This window comes from Cydia amplana, chromosome 17 (assembly GCF_948474715.1).
Source record: "Cydia amplana chromosome 17, ilCydAmpl1.1, whole genome shotgun sequence".
Lineage (NCBI taxonomy): Eukaryota > Metazoa > Arthropoda > Insecta > Lepidoptera > Tortricidae > Cydia > Cydia amplana.
In genome coordinates this window covers 15,416,168-15,443,665 of record NC_086085.1, presented here as the reverse complement: position 1 = coordinate 15,443,665, position 27,498 = coordinate 15,416,168, and the positions used below count along the sequence as shown (strand labels likewise).

At 38.4% G+C, this 27,498-nt stretch overlaps 3 protein-coding genes across 4 annotated transcripts; 1 reads left to right on the top strand and 2 right to left on the bottom strand.

Moving 5' to 3' along the window:
- Positions 1 to 91: 91 nt before the first annotated feature.
- Positions 92 to 13,655, bottom strand: LOC134655847 (radial spoke head protein 6 homolog A). Its single transcript, XM_063511338.1, has 13 exons — positions 13,449 to 13,655; positions 12,804 to 12,993; positions 12,350 to 12,475; positions 11,760 to 11,848; positions 11,301 to 11,388; positions 11,102 to 11,183; positions 10,651 to 10,784; positions 9,854 to 9,973; positions 9,008 to 9,161; positions 8,429 to 8,574; positions 7,415 to 7,626; positions 2,108 to 2,252; positions 92 to 198 (listed from the first exon to the last, which is right to left on the bottom strand). Exons 1-13 carry the CDS (start codon positions 13,577 to 13,579, stop codon positions 100 to 102), a joined length of 1,716 nt encoding a protein of 571 aa, XP_063367408.1. The 5' UTR covers positions 13,580 to 13,655; the 3' UTR covers positions 92 to 99.
- Positions 13,656 to 13,968: 313 nt separating this feature from the next.
- On the top strand, positions 13,969 to 16,918 carry LOC134656133 (mitochondrial GTPase 1). Its single transcript, XM_063511654.1, has 4 exons — positions 13,969 to 14,480; positions 15,078 to 15,286; positions 15,513 to 15,700; positions 16,703 to 16,918. Exons 1-4 carry the CDS (start codon positions 14,077 to 14,079, stop codon positions 16,898 to 16,900), a joined length of 999 nt encoding a protein of 332 aa, XP_063367724.1. The 5' UTR covers positions 13,969 to 14,076; the 3' UTR covers positions 16,901 to 16,918.
- An 8,268-nt stretch (positions 16,919 to 25,186) lies between these two features.
- Positions 25,187 to 27,312, bottom strand: LOC134655794 (flavin reductase (NADPH)). 2 transcript variants are annotated; one of them, XM_063511256.1, is made up of 4 exons: positions 27,294 to 27,312; positions 26,914 to 27,004; positions 26,219 to 26,605; positions 25,187 to 25,443 (listed from the first exon to the last, which is right to left on the bottom strand). In XM_063511256.1, the coding sequence occupies exons 2-4, from the start codon at positions 26,987 to 26,989 to the stop codon at positions 25,286 to 25,288; spliced, it is 621 nt and encodes a 206-aa protein (XP_063367326.1). In that variant the 5' UTR covers positions 26,990 to 27,004; positions 27,294 to 27,312; the 3' UTR covers positions 25,187 to 25,285. The 2 variants fall into 2 exon arrangements, with proteins under 2 accessions (XP_063367326.1, XP_063367325.1); XM_063511255.1 differs by lacking the exon at positions 27,294 to 27,312 and adding an exon at positions 27,119 to 27,221.
- Between the last annotated feature and the right edge of the window lie 186 nt (positions 27,313 to 27,498).

Genomic DNA, 27,498 nt, shown 5'->3' with positions numbered 1-27,498 from the left:
AAAGTTGTTCAAAATCATGAAAAGATTCAGGTTTGATTATCTTGTATCACGTTTTAGATTACACCCTGTAGACAAGGCAATACAAAGACAAACACATTATTAGTCATCCTCTTCATCGCCCTCTTCCCCGTAGCCCTCGCCAGCGCCCTCTCCCGGCAGCTCGGGGATCGGCGGAGGCAACCGCGCGATGCGGTACGCCTGCACAACACATTACGAATTACAAGCGTGCACGCTTAATGCTAACCGCCTTCGATCAACACGGGCTTCCGACACGTCGGAAGGGATAGGCCCAAGCGATATCTTGACATTCAAATCATTCTGCCATTTTTCGCGGGGGGGAACGTGCACACAGTCGCACTTCTCACACACATACATACAAAATCCAATCTGTAATGACGACACAAATACATAGAAAATGACACCCTACACAGACAAATCTTGCACACCTCGATCTGTTTTTGTGTACGGACGAATCACAAGTGTCACAACACGCACACTAACACATTTTCGTCAAAGAATTTTATTGTTTTCTGAGAGATGAGAAGTCGGATTTGTCGCTCGACCGATCCGCAATTTGCACTGGGCGAGCAAAATCGATAAATCCAGCAATTACATGAGACTAAAATATAATAATTGTGTTTAAATGTAATTAAACGTATGACATGTAAAAAAAATATTACATTTGAAATGTAACACCTTTTTGTAAATTTGATGTCCCCGACCTCTTTTTACAACAAAAAACCGAGCAATTAGGCATTTTTTCTGCTGCTGTGTTCACTCGCGCGTCTGGACTCGGTCTAGTTTAAAATCCGAGCGCAACTAGTTTGTTACCCGCGCTAGATCAGTTGATCTTGTACCTAGGCAGAGGGGAAATAGTGCGAATGCCGCATCCCTTCCGTGTTGATCGAAGCTAACCGCCATTTATTTGTATTAGCGTGCGTTCCGTGGCCCTCGGATTAGGGTAACCTGCCTTATGGTTGTATCTTTGCAATAAGGCCTACCGTCCATGGCACCTCAGACAGCCACCATTGCTCCCTTATTAACCTTTTAACCGCCAGCAATTTTTGATCGAGCGTGCTCGTGTCGCCACCGACAGTAATTGTACCACGCAGAGTAAGGTTGGCATAGTTATGGGAGTTATAAGGTGCTGTAAAAACCAAATCAGATCTTTGTCTTATTTATCAGACTGTGGCGAAATGAGCTGGATATGTTAATGTCTTATATATCAGACTCTGGCGGTTAATTATATAATACTCTGATGTAACATCAGTGATGTTACAGTAATAACATATATACTAATCTATGCTCTGATGGTCGACCACAGGTGACATAGTAACTGCCGCAGTCGGTAGAATAATCGCATACCGCAATAAACTTGCTATATATTAGTAATTATTACTTTATCTTTAATTGCTACACTGGCATCTATGTATTTTACGAGTATATCAAGATTCATGTCATGATATAAAGAAGAATATGACTTTCAAAGATTTACAATTAATACTCTAACCCAGCAGCGGTCGGCAACCTGCGGCCCGTGATCCTGTCACTTGCGGCCCGCGAGCCTCCCTGGCTATTTTGTATGTAACATTGACAAACGGCAATGTCTGACAAAGTCATAAATATTAACAAAGTGCGGCCCGCGTCAACTTCGTTAACTACTATGTGGCCCTTGGCTGCTAAAAGGTTGCCGACCGCTGCTCTGAGAGTTTCAATTTCATTCATTTCATTTTTTATTCAGTCACAATTTACATTGTATATGAATATAAATTATAATTAAAATTAAAAATTTAAAAATAAAAAAAAAAAAATAAAAAAAAAACTTAAATAATATCATGCAACTATAACAATTATTTACAAATTTAATAATATTTACAGATTTGGTATGTAGGTTGTAGGTTTAGTCAATAAAGATTATTATCATTAATAAAGTCCTGGACAGAATAATAGGCCTTCCTTAAAAGAAACGCTTTAAGCCTTGCATTAAAAATACATTGATCTACTATGGATTTCAACTCGATCGGTAATTTATTAAATAATTGAATAGCCTGGACACAAGCAGCATGCTTCGGTATGCTCTAACCTAAAATCAAATCAAACAGTTTACCTCCTCGTCGGCAAAGGAGGGGTCCTGCATCTCCATGACCTCGGGCCCGATGGTGTACTCGTCCTGCGGCCGCGGCAGCTGCAGCGGCGAGAAGTTCGGCGGCTGGTACTTGAGCCCCCAGCCGATATACATGCACTCAGAGTTCCTGGGAATGACACGACAAAATACTCAATTTTTTTAACTACTCTTAGTAGTAAATTAATTTTGTATTAAGCAGAAAAGTTTAAGAACGATGCTATTAAGCTTCGAAATAATTTAAAAGTGGAAAAATTAATTTAGTATCTGGGATAGCGCATCGTTACTGGTGAATTTCCAATATGATTTGGAACTCTGGTAGCCGTTTAAGAAGTGTAGGACTCTTACGGTAGATGTCGCTATGAGCCTCATATATGGTGGAGATATTCGCTGAATTGGGTACGGTCTTGGTAGCTCACATGGCAGAGCACTGTACTAGTGATCCAGTGGTCGTGGGTTCAAATCCCACCCAAGACTGAATTTTTCCACTTTTAAATTACTCTTAGTAGTGCCACAGATATTAACAATTATTGCACGATCATTATTCATTATTTAGAGACTTGTAAACTTTGACCAATGTATTATTTTTATCTAGAATTGTAAATAAAGTCCGTCAACCAAATCTTGTCAGTAGCAATGTAAAGCAAACTAAAGTAGGGCAACACTCAAAGAGCAGTATTGCGCTAAGAAAAGCAGCAATGTACATCGAACCAACAGTTTTTTTTTTCCGCTGAGCGCGCCCTGCGTACGTCAATTCAAATTGTCACTCGCGGTTTATTGAAAAAAATTGAAACATGGGCGGACAATTTAAAAGCGATGTTAAAACAATGTTAATCAAAATGATGAACAAATTTGAAGATATCAAAAACAACTCCCTATCGTAGTGCTTATATTCTCTTTGTTCCCTATCTATGTCTTCTAAGTTTACTAAAATAAAATCATATCAAAATGCAGATAATTAGATAGTGCACATATTTGTTATTTACAATATAATATGCCACTTGTTAATGTAAATTAGTGTACTGTTCTGGATGAATATGACATACCTGTGTAATTTGTTAGATTGGTATATATTGTACAATATACATATTAAAAATAAAACAACTGATATTTGGGTGTTTATTTAATTTAAAGGTAAATAAGATAAGGGTCACTTTTCGACTTGGTTGCGTTGTACACGTACATAAACCGTCATAGGTAAGTATTGTCTGAAAAGATACTACCTACTACGAACGCCTTATATTGGGCAAGATTTAATCCTGCAACAAACATGTATGGATTAGGTAGATATTGCGAAAGAACGGCGATATAATCAAGGCACTTAATACTGTTTAAAAGGTTTACCTTTGTAAATAGTCACAACTGATTGCTGAAAATATTAGAACATGTGGGCCTATGGACGTTTTCCAGGACACAATTTATGGTCTTGTTGGATAGATTTAGGCATACGTTTTAATTTTATTTATGCCTTTTAACCCTAAAACAAAAAAACTGAACATAATCTTAAAAGTTCGAAAGAGTTCTTCCAATACTTGTCATAACCTCAATTTTTAGTAATGTTTACCATCAACGAGCATGATTGTACATTGTAGGCCCCTTAGCTTTGCTTATTCTTATTTAATGTATTGGTATTTAATGGTGACTGCAGAAATATCTCTTGAAACAGAAACGATTCAGAATGAAAACCAAATGAAAACAAATAAGGTGACGGCTGTCATTCACGATCCACATTCCACAGATAAAACACAGATGACACGCGTTTTGGAATTATTTGAACACAGTGTTGCTAACCCGCGATTTTTCAAATTTGCCGCCTTTTACTACTGACAAGATTTGGTTGACGGACTTTAACTATCTTATTTCAATTGTACCTGTGTGACCCGTAAAATACTTTTTACCAATAAAGAAACTAAACTAAACAGAATAAATAATAGTACTACGTACAGAAGATACACTCTCTAACAAAACGCGTCTGTTACGATTACGACAGATATGACCGCTAGGTGGCGCAAGCGCCACGCGCGGCCTATGGCTAGCCACCAAAATTGAGTTGTCAAAATCTTACGTATATTTATTGAACAAAAACGTGACAAACATGACAAAACAACTTAAAATTGTAGGGATGGGCGTTGAGACAAACAACTAGGTTCGAGTATAAACGTATAATGCATTAAATAACACTTACAAGGCCTTAAATACTATAGTACCTATGCGCATGTATGTGTGTGGGTATGGTGTAGTATACACACTACACCTCCCCCCTTGAAGAAAAAAAAATAATTAAAATCTAAAAGTTAATCTATTTTTTTTTTAGTATACAGTGGGCCACTCAGATAAGCTAAAAAAATATAAACTGCATTACAAAATAAGAGATTACATATATGAAAACACATTTATTACGCTATTACGAGTATAGCAGAAGAAGTTGGACTTAAATGTAGCAACAATGTGCTAAGTTTAATATTTGTTTACACAAAAAATACAATTTACATTAACCTTAAACATTATGTAAAAAAAAAATATAATAAAATATTTTTGCATACGAAACATTTTAGTTAGTTAGTATTTTACATAAGTAACTAACCTGATAAAAATACACTTAAAATGTAACATTAAAATAATTTTATTTATATAAGAAACAATGCAAGTAGCTATATAATTATCAAAGTGAAAGTAAAAAAAAATATGTTTTAAGATACACATGTAAAGAAAACTACAAATAATATATGTTAACATTAATCAATAAAAAAAATCGTTTCTTTTTAGGCACCTAGTTTTTTTTCTTTGCAAAAAAAAAAATGTCTTTATCCGTGATAAAAATTGTTACTTACCTACTTTATGCATATTCATTTTATTTTTCTGACGTCAGTTAATAATTATAATTATAGAAGACTCATTTCAATAGTGCCTCTTAAGCGGGCATTACATACTTGTGACATGGGTACACAACGCATTTTTCGTGGTCGGCCGACCTTGTAATAAAATTTATTTATTTATTGCTCAAGACACAAGGTATTTTTCTTTTCTTTAAGCGCGCAAACATACTTTATATTTATTCATTCAGGCAGTTCTTTTAACACATCCTTACATTATATCCTTCCATGTGTCCAAGGAGTCTCCACGATTGATGCTCGATCGAATCATGGTCAGACCTCCAAGGATTCCCTACCTGCCTTGTGTCTTGGTGTACCCATGCTAACCTAATCGCTCAAGGCCGCCTCTCGGGCCACCGAAGATGCGATTGGCATTTTTTTCAATTATTATCATTCATAATTTCCTAATCTTTACAACAAAAAAAAAACCATTCAAAATCGCAGACAAAATACTCATTCATTGAAAACTTTAACATGTATAAGAATTTCAACAACTCTTAGTTGATCAGGCTAATCGTCCTTTGAAAAGCTTACATATATATCAGTTTTCCCAACAACAAATGCTTAATCGCCATCCAAAAATCTAACATATTCCATCATACCATTTATAACTCTAAAACCAAACCATTTACGTATTTATTTTACCTCTACACTACACCATTCTAACATACAATAACAAAACATCTAACGAAACATCTACCCATATAATCCATCATTGAAACAAGCCAAAACATTCTTTTACCAACAAAACTACATCTTTTCACAAATTCCTATATTATCTCGATACATTACCATCCCCATATATTTTACTCATTATTATAACGAAGCCACTTCGTAACTCTGTATTAATATGTCACATCCGTATTAAAATGTCAAGTCCGATACACATTATGATTCATAATAATAAATGTCTTAAAACCCAACTAAAATTATCCTAAATTGTATACAATGTTAGTTTAGTATAATATGTATATGGTTAATAGTAGGCACATATTGCGTCGCATTCTTAAATTTTAAAATATAAGTGTGCTAAGTGTTAAGTACTCTTTCTACTTTTTAACTTTAATATTACAACAAAAAAAATATTTGATTCAAAACAGTGCACGACGACTATGAAATTTGAGATGTAATAACAGAAGCTACATACCAATTCCTTATATGTGAACACGCGCCGCGGATGGCGCGCCTCATTTGTAGGCTATGACAAATATTGTATCTAAGTGTAGAAAAGTTCTATTGTTAAGTTAAAGAAATGAAATAAAAACACGAAATATTAAAATGAGATTAAATTACCTATACATTCAATTTACTTCGAGCTAGGAAACGTTATGAATATGTGCCATTCCTTTAACCATATTGTTATTTCGTCATCAAGCATACATATTTAATAAAAAAAAAATAACACACATCACCAAAAACTAAGGAAATTATTATTGAGAAACTATATAAAAACACTGTTTCAAAATCCAAGATAGCAATTGCTAATATTACAACCAACGAAAAAGAAATTTAAAATAACTGTTGAATATAACACGACGTTTCCCCGAAAAAAAAAAGAATGTCATCAACATCAACCAAGTCAACTGCTTATAACATAACCTAAAATAGTCATACTGCTCCTGGCTTTCCCCAAATCTCTCAATTCCATTTCCGTTGTGGCGGGACCGTGACAAAATCACACGCCATTCTCCTCGACTCCATCTCCAGCAAGGTCACGTCTGGGTCCCGGGACGCGAACAAGCTCCCGGCTGCAACTTCCAGCTTCACAGGCTTTTATTAAAAAAAATATAATTTGTTTTATTTTAGTCCATTTCCACTTCTGATTTTTCGCCACTTGTCCAATTTTAAATATTAATATATGTATTTTAACACTTATACTATTTAGTTACGTCCACATTACACATAATGTTTATTTGTCGTAAAACACCAAACCAAAGTTCTATTAGTCTTTCAACCTTACACTTTCACTTTTTCTTGTATTAGTCCTTTTATTATATTAATTTTTTTTTTATTAACTTCCCCTTTTCATTCAAATGGTCCAATATTTTTCACCAAGGACAACGGCCATTATTTCTGGCTGGCGCAGCGCACCGCCAGTGCAGCACGAGGCCGCACTGGCAGGGTCGCCATGTAGGGATGGGCGTTGAGACAAACAACTAGGTTCGAGTATAAACGTATAATGCATTAAATAACACTTACAAGGCCTTAAATACTATAGTACCTATGCGCATGTATGTGTGTGGGTATGGTGTAGTATACACACTACAAAATTACAACTAAACTAAATACAAACTAAAAACTGTTCTAAAATAAAACTAAACTAAAACTAACCTAAATCTAAAAAATTGATGTGGGACGGATGTACTACTTGTTGCGACGCGACGAAATCGCTGAATGAGCCACGCCTGACAGAACTTACTTCCCGTCAGTCGCATAAGCGACAGCCCCGGGCCACACGTTGCTCCGCATGGTGACCACCGCCCGCTCGGGCGTGAGCAGCGTGCTCTTCCGCGGAGTCCACGCCCGCAGCCCCTCGACACGCGCGTCCTCCGACAGCGGAGACATGAGGGCGGGGCCGCTCTCGGCCGATATGGGGGGAGGACCTTCATCTTCTTCTTCTAGAGCTTCATCCTAAAAAATATCTATTTGTGTAATAGCGCCACTAGACTGATACAGAACCTACTCATTTAATAAAATAATAATAATAATTTGAGCCTATATATACGTCCCACTGCTGGGCACAGGCTCCTCTCATGCGCGAGAGGGCTTGGACTATAGTCCCCACGCTAGCCCAATGCGGATTGGGGACTTCACATACACCTTTGAATTTCTTCGCAGATGTATGCAGGTTTCCTCACGATGTTTTCCTTCACCGAAAAGCTAGTGGTAAATATCAAATGATATTTCGTACATAAGTTCCGAAAAACTCATTGGTATGAGCCAGGATTTGAACCCGCAACCTCCGGATTGAAAGTCGGACGTCATATCCACTCGGCCACCACCGCTTATAATATTCATTTAATAATTATTTATTAATACTCATTTAATATTTTTGAAAATGCTAGGAAGCCGATTTTTAACCGAACGATGTTCCATGGCTTCACTACATAGTATAAAACAAAGTCGCTTCCCGCTGTCTGTCTGTCCCTATGTAAGTATGCTTAGATCTTTAAAACTACGCAACGGTTTTTGATTCGGTTTTTTTTTAAATAGATAGTGATTCATGAGGATGGTTTATGTATAATTTGTTAACCCGTGCGAAGCCGGGGCGGATCGCTTGTAATAAACCAAGACACGGCAATCCAGCATTTGTAATTTAGTTAATATAATAAACAAAGAAATAATTCACTATGCGAAAAACATGGAACCTTTAAATCCCGAAAATGACGACTATGGCGTCATGTGATAAATATGACGACGATCAGATGCTCACCATCCCAACATTAGGGTTCCACCAGATAGTCCGTCCCTGCAGCAAGATGTAGCGGCCGTGGTGCACCCAGTACGTCATGTCCGGGTCCAGGAGGTCTTTAATGGTGTGACCGCGGTAGAAGGGGTTCGGGTTGAACGCTATGTCGCCTAAAAGACAAGAGTATCAAGGGGTTATCGTGATCAGGCGGTCTAGCATGAGTTGCGTTCTCGCGCGCGAGTCCATACTTGAAGTCGCGTTTGATGTATGGAGTCGCGCGCGACAACGCAACTCATGCTAAACCGTCAGATTAAGCTGGTATCAAACCTATAAAGTAAAGACGACTTCTCTGACTCTTCGGAATGATTGTTCAAGAATTTTTCCACGATGACTTATCGTTGAAGAATGATCGGTACAATAGGATTATAGGTGAGGACAATAGGATCAGTGGTCAAATGTAAGTTACTATTCGGAGCGAACTACTATAGTTCGTTTTTTTTAGCATTAGAAATAAGGTAAACAATCTTGATGTGTCTTTCAATTGAAAACACATTTTAAAAATAAGTTACGTTAAGTTTAAATAAGAGGGATTAGTTTAAGTACCCATGCCCTCTTCCATGTCAATATCCTCTTCCTCTTCACCAGATCCGAAGGTGTAGAAGCCCTGCGGGGAGATCGAGGTGGAAGCTTGGATGCGAGCAATTTGGGCGCGAAGGTAGTTGCGCTCTGTACCGTCGAACGGCGGGAACGTTTGAATCTAAATGAGAACGCAAAACCTACAATACCTAAAATAGAATAAAGTTTTAAGTAGGTACCACTAAACAGTAGGTACCCATCTCACTCACTCACTCATCCCATCCCACCAATCTTCGAGTCATGTTAGGTTGAGGCAATTATATACCTCATAGGTACCTGGACTGGATCCTGAACTTAAGGGGCCCACTGATTAACTGTCCGCCGGACGATATCGGCCTGTCAGTTAGAACAAAAAGTTGACAGTTCCGAACAACTGACAGGCCGATATCTTCCGGCGGACTGGTAATCAGTGGGCCCCTTTAATGAACAGCGAGTGGATGCAGTCGTAGGGTGGTTTACCATGATACATGGTAGTAATTAATTAATTTACCTACTTAAAGTTATATTAAGGTACATATTAACCAGAGACTGCATGATGACCCCACAGTCAAACTCATTGTTAAGTTTTGCGGGGCTATGATTATAGTTAAGAATATCACTGCATGTACTTTTATTAAATAAAATAAATAATATCACTACTTATCAGTTTCAGAGTGGTTGGTCGATTACCTAGACTCTCGTGCAAGACGTCATTGAGCGAATAGAAAAGACGATTTACTACAGAATTAGAACTAAAAGACGATCTGTCATAAAGTGAGCTCTCGATCAGTATACTATTAGGAAATATATGAATGCTTATGATGGATATTTCACCTCAGTGTCCAAGTTTCCGGTCATGCAGCGCACAGTCAGCCGCGCCACCCGGATCTGGTCAGGCGTCACGTCTGGCAGACACGTCCACGCCTCTCCGGGAACGTTGCACACCCAGTACACCTGCAATCGTATGAACAGTGTACAAAAATACTAGGAGACGATCGAAGCCGGTTTATGAGAACTTGTGAAACAAATCCATTCATTATATGTTACTAAATGACCTAGCTAGATGTACACAGTTATAAATAAGTACTTGACAAACAAAAGCACCCATCACACTTCCAAGTTTTCATACGAATACCAAATATATTATATTTATTTAATGCTCCACTCTTTAGAAGAGCGTACGACGATTCCTCCCCCAACTGGTTTTCTCGACGCGAGCGCAGCGTGCGACGCGGCGCGCCGCAGTACGCGATACACGGCCGTATGAACGCTGCCACAGAATAAATAATAGTACTAAGTACAGAAGACTCACTCTCTAGAACAAAACGCGTCTGTTACTTTCAGCACAAATATGGCCGCTAGGTGGCGACAGCGCCACGCGCGGCTTATGGCTTTCCTCAAAATTGGGGCGGAATGAATGTACTTTTAGCTACCTGTAGCAAAGCGACGAAATCGCGGAGTGAGCCGCGCCTGTCGCTGCTCGCACTGTTAGTGCTTGAGAAAGGGGCTTGAGATTTTTTCTATGTCTAAATGAGTCTAAACCGTAAAATTATTCACTAATTGTGATTTGTATACTTACCTAAAGATACAGACTACTTATAGCAGTAGTCAGTTATACGTGATGTATGTACCTTCTTATTGACGCCTTGGCCGGGCCTTTCCACCGGGATGGGCGGCGGGGGCTGCCACGCGGGCTGAGGAACGGGCGGCAGTGTCGGCGGCACTGGCTCCTTGTTCTGGTCTTCCTTAGCTTCGCCTTCTCCCTCTGGAGACAAATTTTACAGGTTTGGTTGGAAAGAATCTCGGATATGGGACGCCGTCCTACTAGTCTAGACAGGATAATTTCAATAGAAAAAATTAAGACACGAAATTCAACAAATAATCCATCCAAATCCAGCGAATGCGCTAATACTTTTAAATGCCGTTCGCAAACACGCTCGGGTACTGCAAAACATCCTTGAAATGCACGGTAACAATTAATTCCAAATTTTCGTAAAGATGAAATGTAGTAAAAGGTAGGTAGGTAGGTAGGTATAGGTAATAAATTTAGAGTATAAAAAAATACGTGCAAGATATATTTACCCAATTCCTTATGTTCGTCTGCAGCTTCCTCTTTGTCTTCCATGTCGTCACCTTCCCCTGGCATATCTTTCAACTCGAATTCCTACACAAAGGTAAGATTATTCATTAGAGTACTTAATCCGTGCAAATAAGTCACTAAACTCAGTGCCCTTCAAACCTCCAGGGTGCCCTTAACTAACCCTTATTGAAACTTGCTCACCCTTATTCTTCTATCCAGCTCTTCTAAAGTGAGGTCCGTTTCTGCGACATAGTAGTTCTGTTTCGTGCCAAATATTTTACCGAAAAACCTGTTGATGAAATATAATTTTATATGAACGAGACTATTATATTATCATATCATATCATATCATATCATATCATTTATTATTTATTCATTTATCATTTATTATGGACAGTGTTGTGACTAAAGGGTGATAAAGCGGGTAAAATGCTAAAAGTAAAGCCCCTATTGGCAAGGGCGAAGTCGGTGGAGGGGGAAGTGGCGCTGATCGTCACAAACACAGGTAATCTTATGGAATGTCCGACATTAGTACTAGCGGCAGCCGCTTGAACTAATTTTACTCCATAAGATTTAACGTAGAATGTCCGAGAAAATTAGGGCAGCACCAGACGTGTCGTGCACATAGCGAATATTTCGAGCTTTCCCGTGTTTTCTTACCTGACATTGGCCACGGGCTCCTTAATTCCCAACATCTTCAGCGCTATGAACACAGCGAAGCACTCGCTGGCCGGCAGACCGTACCCGCCCTGTCAATAACGTCATTTTATTATAGTCATAATTATTATTCATAATAATATTTCGCACCAATCTATGATATCATTTTGCTCGAATCTGCAACAGACCCCGTTTATTTTAAATTATTCAATTCATAGTAATAACTGTAATCACTATTTCTAACGCCATCTATCAATCGATAAACTAACCATGTGTTGAAACTTTTTTTAATAGCAATTTTTTATAATAGCGCCATCTTTAGGTCTATGAACAAACTATGTAGGTTTTCCATTTCACCACTAGATGGCAGTGCAACTATTTATTTCAGCGCCATCTACTGATAGTAAAGTAAACTAGGGTTTCGTTTCATTATATGCAAACTAGTTCGACATTACACTAATAGATGTCGCTATCACTTGTTATTCCACTACTCGCCGCTAGATGTCAATACTACGACTAAAACAAATTCATTCAAGCACAGAAAATTGTTCAACTTATACTTGCAACGATAATGATTATATGATTATACTTACCTCTCGGAAATAATAATTGTGCTCGACAAGATCTGCTACACGAGCTTTATTGCCCTCTTCTTCCAAATCCAACTCCTGTTCCTCCTGGTCCATACCGTCCATCTGTACTGACTTGCTGGCCACCAGCTGAAATAACGCCATTTTAATTAGTAACGAAACTAGTAGGAATGGAGCAAAATTCTCAAACAAGCCAGTACTTGCCAGTAGAAAAAGTGGCAAATTTGAAAAATGTAGGCGTGAATAATCGTTCACCCATACAAATTTTCGTAAGAATTTCGTGACTTTTTCTACTGACAAAACTAGCTAGCCAGAGTTTACATTCAGCTTCATAAAGTATGCGTTGCTTAACTAATCCCGTCCGTCTTTATTCGCGGACGTCCCCGCATGTAGCTAGCTCCCGTTGTTTAATGTTAGATATACTGTAAATACTTCACATAATTCAGCAGTATTATACCCGGTACATGTCGTCTTGCAATCGCACGGTGGCTAATTGCGGCGGTGCGAGATACACGTCATTCAGCAGGTCGAAGTTTGGCCGGAACTTGTCCAACTTCACCCCCCACGAGTACTGCTCGAAGTTGTCCACGACGTCCGGAGGCTTTGTGGAGAGGATCTTGTGCACGAGGTCCACCATGTGGTCGTATCTGAGAAAATACGGTAAATGTAATCATGCGGAAGGTGGTGAGTTTCTCTAAAAATGTACTGTAGTCTGTATGAAAACTATAAAGCGGAGTCCAGACGAGACAATTTTTCGCCAATCTGATGAAATTGTCCGATCGAATCAGGCCGTGCGGACGCAAACGCCAATCTGATTCTTCGATCAAATCAGCAGGTGCGGACACAAAAATGTTAATTTTCGAAGTTAGTATCTATGGAATGCAAATTGGTGATTAAATTGTGTACGTGTGGACGCTAGATGAGTTTGGCCAATTATTTTCCTGGTCAAATCGGTCGATTTGCCCAGCTCGTCTGGATACGGCTTAAAGGGATTGGCATCGGCAAAGAATCGCTGTTTGTTAGTGAGGCCGTAACTTATCTACTGAATGCCTAGAATAGGTATGGATCAAAGCCAAATCACTTATATTATCTAAACACTTACAAAGAGTCTCCGGTAGCTGCGCTCTGTTGTTTGAGGAAGTTCTTGGCCAGAATTAAATCATTGTTAAGGTCTGGCAGTACATTTTCTGTAGCAGCTATCAGCTCCGGCTCGCACATGTAAGGCTGAGTCATATTTGGATAGTTATTAAAATAGCTAAACTATTAGTGTAACCCTTATCCTATTATTTCATCTAGAAATACGTTTGAATTATAAACAACTTTAAGAAGTAAGAAAATATCAATGAAATTCAAGAATACAATAATTACTGAAATGTGTCACGAATGACGATTAAATTATTTGTTTAAATCAAAGTTTAAATTTGTTAAAGGTTGTTTTAAATAAACTGAAAGACGAGGTTGATTTCGAACGATTACTGTATGAGTTTTTGAACAACCCCCCGGAAACAGCTGATTGTCAATGTCAAATACAACACATAAATGAACTTTGTAATTTCTGGCACGATTTTCGCGATATTTTTACCAGTTACAGTGTGTATGTTTAAAATTGCGTAACTAGTTAACATTATATTTAAAAGTATACTCAGTTAAAGTTTTTCTATAATTCGGTAATGATTACCTGATTCCAAACCGTTCAAATCCACATAACCTCAAAATCAAAACAAATCGAAATGGCAACAAAATTCAACCCCGCAGCGTACAATTTTCGCAAAAAATGCCCTTTCGTGAGCAAGGACCTGCTCCGCTGGTTCCCAGGGCACATGAACAAGGGCTTGAAACAAATGCAGAGGAAGTTAAAGTCAGTCGATTGTGTGATTGAAGTTCACGACGCAAGAATACCTTTTACAGGTCGAAATCCTATATTTACGAATACTTTAACGGGTGCCAAGCCTCACATACTAGTTCTAAATAAGAAAGACTTGACTGTAAGTTCATTAATACCCCGGATAAAGGAGCAGTTAAAGGCAGAGGAGGGAGTGCAAAATATAGTGTTTACTAACAGTAAAGACCAAAGTTGCCGTGGTTTGAAGACCTTACGGCCGCTGATGGTTGATCTTATTAAAGATTCGAATAGGTAATTATGTATTTTGTATGTTTAAGTTATCCAATAAAGGGTTTTCTAAAAATTCTATTCAGAATTAATTTCCCACTTGCAGATTTTATCTTTGCACCTCTAGATTACCTTTGGTGAAAAAAAGGGACCTTAAATTGTAATATTCTTAGGGTTTTTGTATAAATAAAGTTCATTTTTTGTATGAAACTTTCAAAATATATTTGTCTATAAGGGAGGACCATCTAAATATTCTAAAGTCTATTTTTTTATTCGGTAGACTGAAATGACAGTTCATATTATGAACATAAAGTGTCATTTCATACTATGAAATGTCATTTCAGTCTACCGAATAAAAAAATAGACTTTACAAGCTCGCCTTAACTCTTGCGTTAGTACACATAGTTCACTTACAGAAAGGTTGGAAGAGCAGAAGGAGTTAAGCTCTTTCTTCTGACTGTGTCTGAGCAAAATATGTATACAAATACGAGAGTTCTTGCCCTATGACAGTACTTAAAGTACATTTTATTTGGCCGGTCTTCTCCCACAATCTCTACATAGACAAGTCATCAGATAGTCTTGACATAAAACCATACCATAATAATAATGATTGTTTACTAGATATAACAGAAGCGAAGAGTCCGACTACAATGTAATGATCATTGGTGTCCCAAACGTGGGCAAATCATCGTTAATCAACATGCTGCGCTCAAGGAACATGGGCATCGGGCATGCGTTGCCGGTCGGCGCGGTGGCCGGTGTCACCCGCAGCGTCCTGATGAAGATCAGGATCAACAATAATCCTAATATATTCATGTTGGACACTCCTGGTGAGTCACAATAATATCCTGAAATATATAATACATTTCAATGCTTTTTTTTTTCAAACACTGTACAGAGTAGCCCATATGTTTAAAAAATTTATTGCTTCTGTGTTCTACATTCAACAAGATTACATTGTGTCGCACTCAATAATCTACTTTACCCCAATGTGTTGAGGTTGCAAATTACATTTGACAACAGTTCAATTCAATAAAATCTGCTCTATCATTTCAGGCATCCTAGAGCCCTCAGTGACGGAGGTAGAGATGGGTTTAAAGCTAGCCCTGTGTGGTAATCTCCTAGATCACCTCGTAGGCGAGGAGGCCATCGCGGACTACCTACTCTACTGGCTCAACAAGCATAGCTGTTTCAGTTATGTGGACTACATGGGGCTGATAGAACCCTGTGACGACATTAACAAGGTGAGGTGATATCATAGATATGAGTTCTGGTACAGAATAAATAATAGTACTAGGTACAGAAGATTCACTCTAACAAAACGCGTCTTTTACGACAGATATGACCGCTAGGTGGCGCAAGCGCGAGCAGGCGTCCGTTCCGTAGCGGCGCGCGGCAACTACTATGGTTAGACACCAAAATTGGTGGGGGTCGCATGTACTTGTAGGTACTTGTAGCGACGCGACGAAATCTCGGAGTGAGCCACGCCTGGTTCTGGCGAAGAGATATTAAAGTATCTTTCATTGAAAAAGCCAATACCTACCATTAACGCTTTGACCGCTAAAGATGTCAACTGACGCGCGCGGCTCAGCCGAATATCAACCTTCGTGCATTGCGACAAGGTTCACGACGACGTGCCGCACACGATAGGCGTGGCGTTCAAAGGGTTCAAAAATACACTCATTTTACTTTTGTTTTAGTAATAATAAAGAATAGGCAGTATTACTGCGATGTTCTGCCACAAAATTGCAGCACTAGCACCCATCGTAAACCATAGAGTAACTTATACATACTGTGCCTTAAACTGTTTTCTGATAAGTTTTCATAGACAATAAAATATAACATTGATACATCGAGGCGGTTTGTTTACAAAGGGCATGACAAAGGGCATACCGGGAAACGCGGGAATCGAAGCAGCTAGATAGATGAGTAGCTATCTGCCTATTTATCGCTTGAATATGCAAGTGATAGGGAGGTTAGATACCAAAATTTCGACTCTCTCGTTTGCGGTAGACCCTTAGATTGTGAAGGATTGTGGAAGTGGCGCCTCCTACGAAGAGTTTCGCGTTATATTCCCTATTGGAAGTATTGGAATAAGGGCTGATTTAGACGGCGCGCGAACTCGCATGAGATTTTAGTTACATTGCTGTTGGTTACGTCCAATTCAACCGACCGATCAAAACCCGCAATGTAATGAGTTGTCGCATCGTCTAAATGAGCCTTAATAATAATAAAATATTGAACAGGTACTAATATCCGGTGCAGTGAAGTTCAACCGTATCCGCCGGACGCGCGACTTCGACGGCACGATGCGTGACGTGCCAGACTTCATCGAGGTCGCTCGGACTATGATCAAGGCCTTCCGCACCGGGGAGCTCGGCAGGACGGTGCTGGACATAGAGCTGCTGAAGGACTGTAAGAGGAAAGAGGACCTTATGGCGTAGGAGGTAGAGTCGAGATTCACGCAAACCCAGAAACAAAATAATGTAAAGTGTCATGGAACTTGCTAACTATGTAAACAAAAGTCATTAGTAAATTCATTATTCAGAGACAATTTCAATATGGCAGTTTACTTACATAGCAAGTTCCATAGAATGACACTAATCTCCTAAACAAAGTCTTTGGTTAAAATTAAAAGTGAATAAATTTACTGTCTCGGGCGAGGCTCGAACTCGCGTCTCTGGATCACTAGCCCATGCTCTGCCAACTGAGCTACCGAGACTTCACCTAATGACAGCGAATATTTCCACCATATGCGCCTTAGAGAGGCGCCCACAGAGACAGTGAATTTTGCCATTTTTAATTTAACCAAAGACTGTTTAGGAGTTTGATCGTTTGGAAAGATAAATCGTTTTGCATATAAAATAGAGTCAATTCTAGCATGAACCTTTAGGACCAATGAGCAGAGCACTGCTAGATATGACATATTGCATTATATTTAATTTTTCCGAAAAAAGTAACATTTACTCTCTCTCTCTTGTTTCACTTAATTTAATTGGAATACTCAAACATAATGGGGCTATAAACAGTAGGTATTGACTAATGACACATACCTTACCTAACGAGAGTTTGTGTTGTAGTAATGTAATTTTTGGGTCATTTTTTATTTTTTTGTCCTTTTTTAATTTTTCTCTGATTTTGATAAAATTTGGTGGATAAATAAGAGTTCTCTATGCTGTACAAAATAAGAGCAATTTCACTGTATGCCCTACAAAATCTTCCACTGAGTTACGGAAAACGTATGGAATTTTCCGTAACTCAATGAGAATTTTCATACATTTTTTTGCCCCCATTTTGAATTTCTGGTTTATTCCGACCAGAATAAGGGGCTTTTCAAACCTACCAATTTCTATCAAAATCTGTCAAAAAAATAAATACGAAAAAAATGGCCCCTTTACGAGTAGGTATGTGACATGTAAATATAAGAATAAGAAGGTTTTTATTGTCCACTGTGTATACATATAGATGATCTTACAAATAGATGGTATCAACAGCTGCCCTTTGCGAACATACAATACAATTCTTAAAACTACTTATAAACTAAATATTATACTACATTAACTAAATAATTTACAGTTCGTTGTCACATGCATCGTCAAAAAATTCTTTAAGATTGTAATACTCCTTCTCAATCAGCCATTTCTTTAATTTATACTTAAAAATATTGCTTTGCAACATTTTTAATTCATTCGGTAATTCATTAAATACACGTATAGCTAATTTACTATTATTACTGGTTTTAGTATAACGCTAACGTTACCACCCATGCATAATATATTAACAAACGGTAGTAGCCTAATTAATTGAATTAATGCTTGGTTAATAGTTACAAAAGTAAGTGTTAATCCGGTTAATCGACAACATTCGTTGTCATGTACCTATCTGTGGTCAAGAAGGTGACGGTTTTTCGGCTGCGGCCGCAGAATAATTAACACTGCCAAAGACGAGTAAAATATGAAGAATGCTAATCGATTACAAAGTAGCGTATTTCATGCTTGCTTCAGATCAGGGACCGAATACTATATTCATACAAATTAACCGGTAATATATATTTTTGCACTTAATTTAGCTAAGGTGATAAATACTATTCTATAATATCAAAGAAACATTGTTAATGCTATGAGATATTTAGTTATACCGCCCCCCGCTTTACATGGTGTTGGCAATAGTGAGATTTTCGTCACGTTTTACCTAATGGTCAATGGTTGAATTTCACCATTAAGTAGTCCATAAAGAACTGCAACTGTTTTATCTGTGTGATCGAGTAAGTTGACCACCGGCAAATTCGGCAACCTTGTGAGTGTATTTTGTGATACACACACAAATAAAATGTCCTTACGTCATCGTCAGTTGGAAAAATATTATAACTTCACTAAGGAAGAGCGGGTTCTTCTGATATAGATAAAATAAAATATGTAGGTATCTTTATTTACAAAGAGGGCCTAATAAACTTTTTTTTTTTCATTTTACAAAGGTCCTCAGAGTATTTTAAGAGGCGTCATGTACAATAATCATCAGGAACGCAACATTGTGTAGATTAACAGTCTTTATTGAGTACTAGTCTCTGACAGTAGTGGAACCAGAAACGTGATTAAGTAGGTTGTTTATGGTGGTCACGTTTCTTGATGTGTACCTGTACCTATTACTTCCGTCACAAATCTATTGACTCTCTAATTACTTGCAAATACGTAAGTTTACCTATTCGGACAATTATACGAAAAGTTGTAGTGTCATCACTACTGGCTCGACCACTACTTACTTACAAGATTTGGATATAATAGTGCACTAATTGAACATATTTTTAAATGCTATTTAGTGCGACTTATTCCAGAACTTTGTGCCTAATAAGTTGTTTTTAAAGCTAACAAGGTATTATTGTACCCCCGCCCGATCAAAATGGTACTGTACCGCGATATCTTGGCACTACGTGGCACTTGGTGCCACAAATTTATGGGACGGGTCGTTGTTCATCAATACGTTGCAAATCATTGCAAAATAGACTCTGTGCGGAATCAGAAGAGTCGTGGAATGTACGGAACCCCATGCATTTCACGGCTCTTCTCTTTCCGCACAGACAGACTTATATATATGCTGGTGGATACTTTGCCAAGAAGGTTTTTTGCCATTACAAAATGACTATCAACAACAATCAATTAATTTGTCATACATTAACCATAAACAATTTATCTCAAAACGTCACGTCACGTCAGTCAACAAACTTCAATCAAACCACAATACGATAAATGTAAAAAATATAATATAATAGACATATGGATTAATAAACCGTGACGATGCTAAGAATTTAATACCTACCGAACTACATAAAAGTACCAATTGCAAGTAGAAGCCATTTCTGAATTTAGAATGAATCCTGCTGCATACCTGCAGAGCTTCGTCGCCTCAGTCTTAGCGTACCGCTGGCTCCTAATAGTGGCCACAGAAATCTACCCGTTTCTGATGATGTCTCGAATACACACCGCATAATGTCCTACACCAGATGCAAGTTTATCTACTCATATAAAGATGACAATGATATAAGGGCGAATCAGTCGAGGAAAGATTTTGTGAACGGTCAAACCTCCACGGTTTCAAACGCTACTCTCAGCTCTAATTCATTCGATCAATCAGTTACTGACACATTGGACATGATAGAAAGCCCGTGGGACACTGAATCCTGGAGCTCGCGCCGATTCTTTTCTGCAGACTCCTCACACACAAGTTATCCAATATCAACGACAACTTACGGTATCACTAGCCCGTCTATACCGAGCGTCAGTCAAAAAACAGAATTTATTTTTGCTATTCTGAACAAAAGATCTTTTAATAGCTTGAGTTTGAATTACGTTGAGTCTTCTCAACTCTTGAATACAAAGATCTGGTTAAGTATGAGCTCGTTAGCCGACTGGCCGTGGAGGATTTGGAGTTCATCATCCATCAGTTCCACCAGCACCAGAAGACCTAGAAAAGCGGCATCGTCACCGATCATTCCGACTAATTCAACAACACCGGACAGTATGCATAGTAATAGCATACATAACTGCATACATACGGCTATGTTCTAATTGTGCTGTGTAAAAAAAGATGTAACAAGGAAGAAATATTTGAAACATAATAAACTAATTAAAATACACGTGTTTTAATTAGTCCTGAAGCCAAGAACATGAGGTATTCCACTTATGTATGTATGTATACTGTATAAACTCTTTATTGTACAAAACACAAATTTACTTAAAACAAACACACTTATCCACAGGGTCTCAGTTAGCCAGGTATAAATAAATGTCTGCCTTCATTTACAGAGGGTTCCATTAATAGAGGATATCTAATACCTTTAAACGAGCAATTCGGGGATCTCGGAAACGGCTCTAACGATTTCGATTAAATTTGGTATATGGGGGTTTTCGGGGGCGAAAAATCGATCTAGCTAGGTCTTATCTCTGGGAAAACGCTAATTTTTGAGATTTTATATGTTTTCCGAGCAAAGCTCGGTCTCCCAGATATCACTACATAGTATAAAACAAAGTCGCTTCCCGCTGTCTGTCTGTCTGTCTGTATGCTTAGATCTTTAAAATTACGCAACGGATTTTGATGCGGTTTTTTTTTATAGATAGTGTCTCAAGAGGAAGGTTTATGTATAATTTGTTAACCCGTGCGAAGCCGGGGCGGGTCGCTAGTTAGAGTATAAAACAACAACAAGTGTGATGTCATTGATGTCGCATTTACAAGTTGGTGTTTGGCATGGTTTTATTATATTTGATTTTGTACAGTCGCCATCAGAAATATCGGTGCGGCCGAGGTGCTCAACGCGACTTTATATTGTTTAGATTAGAGAATAAAGCTGGAAACAAATTATCGGACGCGGCTCACAGCCGCGACTTATAGGTATATAGATAATGAATATACACTGAACTGTGCAAACTATCGGAGGTAAGCCGTGGACGTAACCTTGAGCCTTCGGACATCCGACAGAAATCTGGCGCGCTGGATGTTCCTGACTGTGCACACTTTTATGTCGCGCGCGTCAGCCGCGTCCGATAATTTGTTTCCAGCTTAGGCCAAGCGCGCACCACGATTTTAAATTTTGCGACGCGATTTTAAAATCGCGCTGTAATACATATTTTCTTGTCGCATGTGCGCGCTAGGGAATGCTCCCGGGAATTCCCGGTACCGAAAGTACCGGGAAATCCCGGGAAATTTCAACTTTTCGGGTACCGGTTCTGGTAATTAAAATCCCGGTTCTTCGGTACTTTTCGGTACTGGAAAGTTAGTATAAAAAAGCGCATTAAATCAGTCTAAAATTTGGCGCGTAGTCTCCGTAGCACCCTTGTAACCGCAACACTCTTAACTGTCCATCAGTGGACCTTATGCCTTTTGTTATAAGGTATACGAACTGTCAATTAACAGTGTGGGCGATGGTACCCTCGGCAGTCTTGGTTGCCCGGCGGTTTGTCCCGCTCGGTATTTTGCTACGATTGGGGCGTTGGCGACCCGACATCGAGAGTGATAATTAACTAACTACCCAAAGTCCTGACAGTCAGGTACTTATTTATTTATTTATATTTAAACTTTATTGCACAGTAAAAAAATGTACAAAAGGCGAACTTAATGCCAGAAGGCATTCTCTACCAGTTAACCCTCGGGCCAAACAGAGAGCAAGCAAATTTCAAAGTACGAACAGTTTAATATTAAACATAGAACACACTTACTATAAGTATAATAGCTGTTGTAGATTGATCGTGTGTATATGTGTATTAAAATAAAGAAATAAAGACTAGGGGGCCAATCCAAACGTACTTTTTGATATCTAAATGATTTTATTTTGTTATAAAAAGTAAAAGACAAAAAACACATAGTATGGTATAGTTTTAAAAACGTCAGATGGATCAACTATTCAACTAGTGGATTACGCATTTTTAACTGCTAGTGTCTATTTTATCCATTTTGTTCCGTTCTAAGTTGTGTTTATACTGAATTACACAAAATTGATTCTTAATTATCAGTTTCATATGAGTATTTCATCATTTCACAAAAATTATTTATAACAGTGCATACTCAGTACCGAAAAGTACCGTAGTACCGGGAAATCCCGGTTCTTTCCCAGTACCGGAAATGTCAATCCCGGTTCTGGGAACAGTATCGGTACTGACATTTCCGGTAACTCCGGTACCGCATTCCCTATGCGCGCACTGGCATATAAACACATACGTTGCATTTCTGCGACAAAATAATCGCGCGACAAAAAATCGTGGTGCGTTCTTGGCCTTAAGAGCGCGTCAAGGTAATTTTGAACACCTCGCCCGCTTAGCAACTATTGCTGCTGACTGTACCTACTGTCGTGGCGCTCCTGTGCTAAGCCTACTGGGGAACTGATAATAATAACAGCGCACACTACCTATACCATTAACGTGAACTTTGTGGCTGTTTAACATCAAGCCAAAGGTCAAACTAATGTCGCCCAGCGAAAATGGAAATTTTGTTATTTCCCTCTCTCTTGCTTGAATACACAAGAACAATAGGTACATTTGTATTAGGTATTATTAGAGATTCAATTCAATAAGCCTTTATTTAACAATCTTATCAACTAGTTTTACAAAATATAATAGAAACATGTTATACCTCTTTTAACGTAAAAAAAACTTACTTTTTTTACGCTGTTGGAGTCAAGATTGCCTTGCTTTCCAGCATAGGCCTCCCCCAAGTACCTCCAAAGTTCCCGATCATGTGCTTTCCTCCGCCAAGTGGCACCAGCAATAGCTATGACGTCATCTTCCCTTCGTAGAGCTTAGTAATACCGATTTAAAGTCCGCGGCAAGCCCGCGTAGTTCGCGGTAAAATTATGATTTTAAATACATATATGTATTTGTATATGTGTTGAAATCTAGTCAAAGGTTCCATTTTGGCGCTTACTGTAAGGACGATATTTGCTTATATCGTCATACGAATAACCCGTCAAAGCGTCCTTATGGCAAGCGACAAAAGTGGGACTTTTTGCTCAGAAATGAAACATATGTACAGTCGCCATCAGATATATCGGAGCGGCCAAGGTGGTCACAAATATCTGAACACGCTGGACGGTTGTAATCATGTAGGTAATTAATGGCAAACATTTTTTGCATCTCTCATCTCATTTGGTCGGGTTATAAGTGTGGCAACTGTTAATATTTCTATTAACTCAGAAGAAATTTTGCAATGTGCAATGTAAGTAGGCAGCGATTTTGATCGCCCAGACTGTGCGAGTGTTATTTTTAAATCGCTGCCAACTTAGTTTGATCTAACTCTAACTACATTTTTCAACAGATGCGAGGGGTAGTGAGACTAGTAGTGTTAAAAAGAAATAGTGAAAATAAACAGAAATAATATTTATTTGAAACTTTATAAGTATATAATATAATATACATCTAAAACTAAACTGTATACAAATTTTCTTATCTTTACATAACATAGCATACATCTCGTCATGTATAATGATGGAACAATTTCGTAATAATATATAATAAAATAACCTTTTGGTAGTATATACAGGGTGCTTCCTGTAACAGGAGCAATAAATTAAACTGTAGGCTGTACTCCTCAAACTGACCAACATTTGTTCAGCAACTTTTAAAAATTATGAATCCTTTAGACTTCCTCTTTTTCATACAAAATAAATATTGCCTTCAATGTACGCTGACATCAGTGTGTTTGACGTTGCCTGTCACGCTTTAAACATAACAAAATTTACAATACATTGCGTCTTAGAATAAACTTTAAAGTGTAATAAAAATCAAAACCTGAGTTATTTTCAAAAGTTGCTGAACAAATGTTGGTCCGTTTGAGGAGTACAGCCTACAATTTAATTTATTGCTCCTGTTACAGGAAGCACTCTGTATACTCATCAGTATACTCATAGTATATACGCAGTAGTCAAATTTCGACTAGCACTAGTCACTAGTGGTTCTTTAATATGCTAGTACGGTACAGTCAGCAGCAGAAGTTGCTAAGCGGGCGAGGTGTTCAAAATGATCTTGTCGCGACTTTATTGGGGAATAAGAGCGCGTCAAGGTAATTGTGAACACCTCGCCCGCTTAGCAACTTCTGCTGCTGACTGTACTAACATCTCTTAAGGTGGGTGGGTTAGGGGGGCGTAGCTTGTCTGGTTTCAGCCTTAACACGTTCACTGTCCCACTCACATATGGGTCACGGCAAGCCTATTAAAAGGCCTAAGGTTGACAGTTAACAGTTGCAGCAGTAAACGTGTTAATTGATTATTGGTGCATCTTATGCCTTCGGAATAAGGTTTACGAATTTTCAGATACTAAAAATATAGTGCTATAAGTGCACAAAAACGGACCTTACATTATCGAAGGTATCTTGTGCTAACACAACCATATAGATGTTATTTTTATACTGTCACACAATTGTATAGTGTTGTCCATTTAGTTTATTAAGGAAACATTTTTAATAAACTGTGAGTCATGCAACTAAATAATGTTTACCTAAAGATAAAATATTTATTCAATATGAATCTAAAAATTACCCTTTGAACGCCAGACGGCGAAGGAATATGCCGTGCTGCGCACGCCAGGCGATCGCGATTACTTAAGCGAAATTGAACTTTACGGAGTCCCGCGTAAGTCCCTATTACATTGGCGAAGGTGACGGCTGTGACCGTCGTTGCGTCCTTGACAAGACTTTCCGATTACGTCCACAGCCGTCTGTGGCGGTCAAAAGGTTAATAAACCTAAAAGATATTTAGGGTAGGTTCGAAAAGGTAAAAATAATATTGAATGACTGGTTAATAATCTAAACAGACAAACTATAGCATGTGCCTGGCACATAAAAATTACGTCCTAAGCTTTGACCGCATTGGTGATGCCAATAACAGACTTGTAGTACTTAGGTTCGCTCAGCGAGTTCACCAGGAACGCTCCCAGGTCGTACTTGGAGACGGCTCTGCCCGGAGATTTCTCCGGGTTCACTTCTACAATGACTTCCCTGCTTGGCTCATCTGTGTACAAGCAAAATACAATTATGAGGTAGTTTTAATAATAAATAAATATTTGGGAATAAACTCACACAGATTAATCTAACCTGTATATGAAACATTTTACTTTTCAATTTGAAATTTATTATTATGTGTATAGAGACTGAAATAAGTGTGACCCTCAGGGACTTTCAGTCTCTGCGGTTTACGCGGTAGACCGCGTAAACCGAAATTCGCAAATTGCCGGGATCTTTCTCTTTTCCTCCAAAGAAGGCGTAATTAGAGTGACAGAGAAAGATGCCCGCTATTTACGAACTTCGATTGTGGCGGTTATAACACTGATCAGTGACTTTTGAATTGACAAGTGATATTACAAAAGGTCGAATAAGTGATATTACAAAATTACTATACCGAACATTCTCCTCACGTGTGAAAGTCAACACCGACTGGCAAATTCACCCTGGGCCAAAGTGCAGGGAGTAAGCCAGAAAAAAAAAAGTGATATTTTCAGTAAAATTGAACTTAAATAGACTCTACAATGGATGAGTTTGATGAATGCATCAAAACTATTATTACCATCTGAAATGCCAGGAACCTAGACAGAATACAATGATATTGTATAGCAACAATAAATATATATATTTTTTTTTTATATGTTAGTTGTGTCCTCCATTCTCAAATAAATTGGGCTAAGCATGACTATGATATATCAAGATTACTTGAGATTAAAAATGTAGGAAAGTTTACCATCAATGGCAGATTACTGTCAATTAATATTTGTATCTTAAAAAAAACTCACCAGCAATATGTGGAGGGAACACAGCAACATAGTTCAAACCGCTGTCCTTAACCGCCTGGTACATCCTCTTGTGGTCCTCATTCAGGTCCACGAACCTTGGGGGCACCTTGTCAGGCTCATAGAACAAGAACGCTGACAGACAGACCGACAAGATCTTCACACCCTTCGCCCGCATCGCTTCAATGATGTTCTTAGTGCCTTCGGACAGGTCGGAGGTAGGTTCCAGTTGGTTGTTGGTCCCCAAGGCTATGACTACTGCGTCCATGTCTTCAACAGCATCGTGGACGGAGTCTGGCTCAAGCACATTGCCTTGGAAGATTTCAACTTTGTCCTGCAGATTTGCAGGGAGTTTGGATGGCGTGCGGACGAATGCGCGTACTTCTAAGCCTGGCAAAAAAGTTAAATTACAAATAGTGGCTTAAGATGTGATTTGAAAAATATGTTTTGATACTGAGGATATGAAGTTTTTTTATACTAAAGAGTAAAGACAGGTATTTGAAATTCATTTGATCTTCTACCTTGACTCAAATAAAATCTAGTCAATATTTAAAACATGTAACAACAACACAATAATAAGATGCTTGTAATAATGATATTATGATTATAACAACAAGGTAAAAAATCCATTTATAAAAACAATGTCATATAGCATCTAAAAAGAATACCAATGTAAGTACTAAATATGAATATCTAACCCTTCTTTACAGCAGCTTCCACCGCACAGAGCCCTGTCATGCCCGTGGCGCCGAATATCACAATTTTCTTCACCATGATGATTGCTGGTCACTACAAACAAGCAGAAAAACAGCTTGTTTATAAAATAATTGGTCCAAATAACAGGAAAAACTAAATTAAATAACTGGTTAAACCGGTTGAGCACCTAGTCTACGAGCGAAGTACCTTTATCTATATTGATAAATGTAGATAATTCACGACTTGTTCAACCAAAACTCACGATGATAATGCACACGAAATAATACTAAACTCTAATTGATTAGATTTAATGACGCACGATGCGCGTAGACGAATGTGATTTGGAATAAATTATTATGGTAATTTATTATTATTACCTTACCAGTCTTTAAACGTTTGCTTGGGTATGCACTCCTGCCCCTTCTAATCGAAGTAATCGACTTGTAAATTGGTGTTTAATATACAGAGCAAATTGGTCGCGTATCGTTCGTTGCAATAGGTATACCCGGCGGCCGGCTGTCAAAATATAACCTGGACAGTTATGTAATGCTGTAGTCATGTAATGAATGGCAAACATTTTTTGTATC

Excerpts from the sequence above, each read along its gene's own strand:
- LOC134655794 (XM_063511256.1), bottom strand. The coding sequence starts at position 26,989 with ATGGTGAAGAAAATTGTGATATTCGGCGCCACGGGCATGACAGGGCTC. Across the intron at positions 26,606-26,913 it reads GGAAGCTGCTGTAAAGAAGG|GCTTAGAAGTACGCGCATTC; the intron begins GTTAGATATTCA and ends CTTTTTTGCCAG. Across the intron at positions 25,444-26,218 it reads GTTCCCTCCACATATTGCTG|ATGAGCCAAGCAGGGAAGTC; the intron begins GTGAGTTTTTTT and ends GCTTGTACACAG.
- LOC134655847 (XM_063511338.1), bottom strand. The coding sequence starts at position 13,579 with ATGACTCAGCCTTACATGTGCGAGCCGGAGCTGATAGCTGCTACAGAA. Across the intron at positions 9,162-9,853 it reads CCGGAAACTTGGACACTGAG|ATTCAAACGTTCCCGCCGTT; the intron begins GTGAAATATCCA and ends GTTCTCATTTAG. Across the intron at positions 2,253-7,414 it reads GCTTATGCGACTGACGGGAA|GAACTCTGAGTGCATGTATA; the intron begins GTAAGTTCTGTC and ends TGTCATTCCCAG.
- LOC134656133 (XM_063511654.1), top strand. The coding sequence starts at position 14,077 with ATGGCAACAAAATTCAACCCCGCAGCGTACAATTTTCGCAAAAAATGC. Across the intron at positions 14,481-15,077 it reads CTTATTAAAGATTCGAATAG|ATATAACAGAAGCGAAGAGT; the intron begins GTAATTATGTAT and ends ATTGTTTACTAG. Across the intron at positions 15,287-15,512 it reads ATTCATGTTGGACACTCCTG|GCATCCTAGAGCCCTCAGTG; the intron begins GTGAGTCACAAT and ends CTATCATTTCAG.